Below are 2447 nucleotides of genomic sequence, written 5' to 3' on the forward strand. Positions count from 1 at the left end.
GGCTCGCAAACCATCGGACCCTTCAACACACACACCACTCTGATCTTCAAACATGTCTTGACAAACATTGGAAGTGCCTACGATCCAAACACAGGTACTGACCTCTGAAATATCCAAGTGACAGTTCAGGTTATTTAGCTTTGGCTTGTGCAAGGGACTGATCTATATCTCCCAGTTTGGAGAAGCAGCAGGAGCACCGGTACAGAAGCTGAGCAATGTGAAGGGATGGGTTCTACTACTCTTACCGATACTGCTTATCGGTCCGGCACTTAAACAGAAAGAAAACGTTTATCTAGCAGAGAAAAAAAAAGAAAAGTGACTGCTCCAGTACCGATAGCAGAACCGTTGAGGCTGGAGCTTATTGATACTGCGGTTTGAATAATGTAGTTCAGTACCGAGGTTCGGTACCATTCCTAGCAATGTGACACTTTTTTCACACTACAGAAAAGAACGAGTCTAATCTAGGATTAAACTAATCTGTTCAAGAGTTAATTTGAATATTTTCACCACTTTATCTTGCTGTCAAAAGCCCTTTCCTTTGGAACTACAGTTTGTGAACCGTTGAACTACCGTATTCCTACGCACAACACTACTAGGCACAAGCGCAACTACAGCGTGCACAGGAATACGGTAACGCTGAATCTGAATCTACTGCTGGTAATACTCTCACTACAGATTACTACCTCGCTCAACCCCACGTCAAAGAACCCGAACGGTCACTTTGATAGCAAATGTCCCTTTCCTGCTTTGTTCACGTCACTGTGATTGACAGATGTGGCAACAGTTGACTGACAGAAACACCTGTCCCACAGGTATGTTCACTGCACCGGTGAGAGGAGTTTACCACTTTGAGTGGCACATAGGTGTGCATGGAGCCAGTACAGCTGCCGTGTTGGTCAAGAACACAAACCACATTTTTGCAGCATCTGAGCATCAGAGCTCTCATTACGGGAGTACTTCTCAAGGTGCTGAGCTGCTTCTGGAGGCTGGAGATGTCGTGTTTGTGCGTTTGTGGAAGTCTACAAAGGTATTTGACAATACCAATCGCCATACCACCTTCAGTGGTCACCTGCTTTTCACCATGTGAGAGGGAAACACTCCCTCCTTTTCTTCACTATATGTTTTTTATCTGAATCTGCATGAAAATCATAGAAAATAATGGTTATACTGTATCTCTTTATTTTCTTATCAAAGTTTAAAGTGATTACATTTTCTGATTGTCATTTGAATTAAAGGATAAACACTTTATTGCAGTACTATCTGTGGATATTTCTTTATTTTTATAATGAGAATAAGAAACAGAAAGGTAAAGTGATGTACTTGTACTTGTGCATGTGCTGCTAGGACCCTGGGTTGTGTTTCTTGGTGTGTGTTGTTGGGGTGTCGTACGGGGAGAAGGAAGCGTTGGACTCAGTAGTTATAGATTGTGGCTGAGACCTAGTGGCATGTTTTAGTTCACAATGACGTCGGGGGTCAGGAGTCCAGGTCTGGACCTCTTCACCAACACACCTTACAACACAGCTGCACATCTCCCAAAAAGTTTCAAAGAATTCACTGGAGATGGTCAGAGATCAATGCAACAGAGTTTAATCTTACACAAAGGATAAAGAGTATACTTTAATAATGCTGGGTTACAGGATGAATAAAAGTTTACTACAATATGACTGCTGGCTCCTTGCACCATATTAAAAGAAAACATCTTGTACAGAAAACACTGAAATACAGAAATGGTGCTAAATAATCAAATCAAATGAAACACTGAAAATAAATTACTTAAAATAATCAAATAAAATAACATTAACAATATTAACATACAGTTGGCGTCCCGCACAGATCGCATCTCAAAACTATGGTGCCCCATAGAGGACAAATTCACCAGGAAATAAAGGGGCGCAACTACGACACCCAGTGGATTAACTCGGCTACTGCCCCACATACTGAGAGCAAGATTATCAGTTAAACCACATTTACTCCTGTAAGTCTATTTTTAGTTTATTTTGTTGTGAAACATTTTTGCATCACAGCGCTTTTCCTCACTTTGACCAGCAGAGGTCTCCATTGAGATCTGATTTGAAAAGCTTCGAGTAATGAACCCGTTTTCTATCCAACTGTGTTTCACTGGTTCATAAAACTTCACCTCCACATCATTACAAAAACACAGACATGAAACACGTCATTATCACTAATGTCCACCCAGATTAAACCTCTGGAAATCCACTGATAGCGGCCTGTACGTACCAGGAAATAGCTGACTCAGTTAATTATTAATGATTTTCCAAACTGCCCACAAACCTGCTCCCTATCACCAGCCCATCTTCACTCACACTTGTTTGCCTTTCGGACTGATTCCTCAGTTAACCCCTTTTTTGTCTGACACAGGAAGTAAACTACTGTTGACAGACCTTGATGATGTTTGTTTGTTCAACTGGACTGTGTTTGCTTTAGGG

At 41.4% G+C, this 2447-nt stretch overlaps 1 protein-coding gene across 1 annotated transcript; it reads left to right on the top strand.

Moving 5' to 3' along the window:
- Positions 1-6: 6 nt before the first annotated feature.
- Positions 7-1256, top strand: LOC147819754 (complement C1q-like protein 2; the record flags this gene model as incomplete). Its single annotated transcript, XM_087171828.1, has 2 exons — positions 7-94; positions 813-1256. Coding segments are annotated over 2 exons (363 nt in total), but the record flags the coding sequence as incomplete, so codon positions are not given.
- Between the last annotated feature and the right edge of the window lie 1191 nt (positions 1257-2447).

Source organism: Seriola lalandi, unplaced genomic scaffold, assembly GCF_002814215.2.
Source record: "Seriola lalandi dorsalis isolate HSWRI2012SDOR001 ecotype SW California unplaced genomic scaffold, Sedor1 jcf7180002049825, whole genome shotgun sequence".
Lineage (NCBI taxonomy): Eukaryota > Metazoa > Chordata > Actinopteri > Carangiformes > Carangidae > Seriola > Seriola lalandi.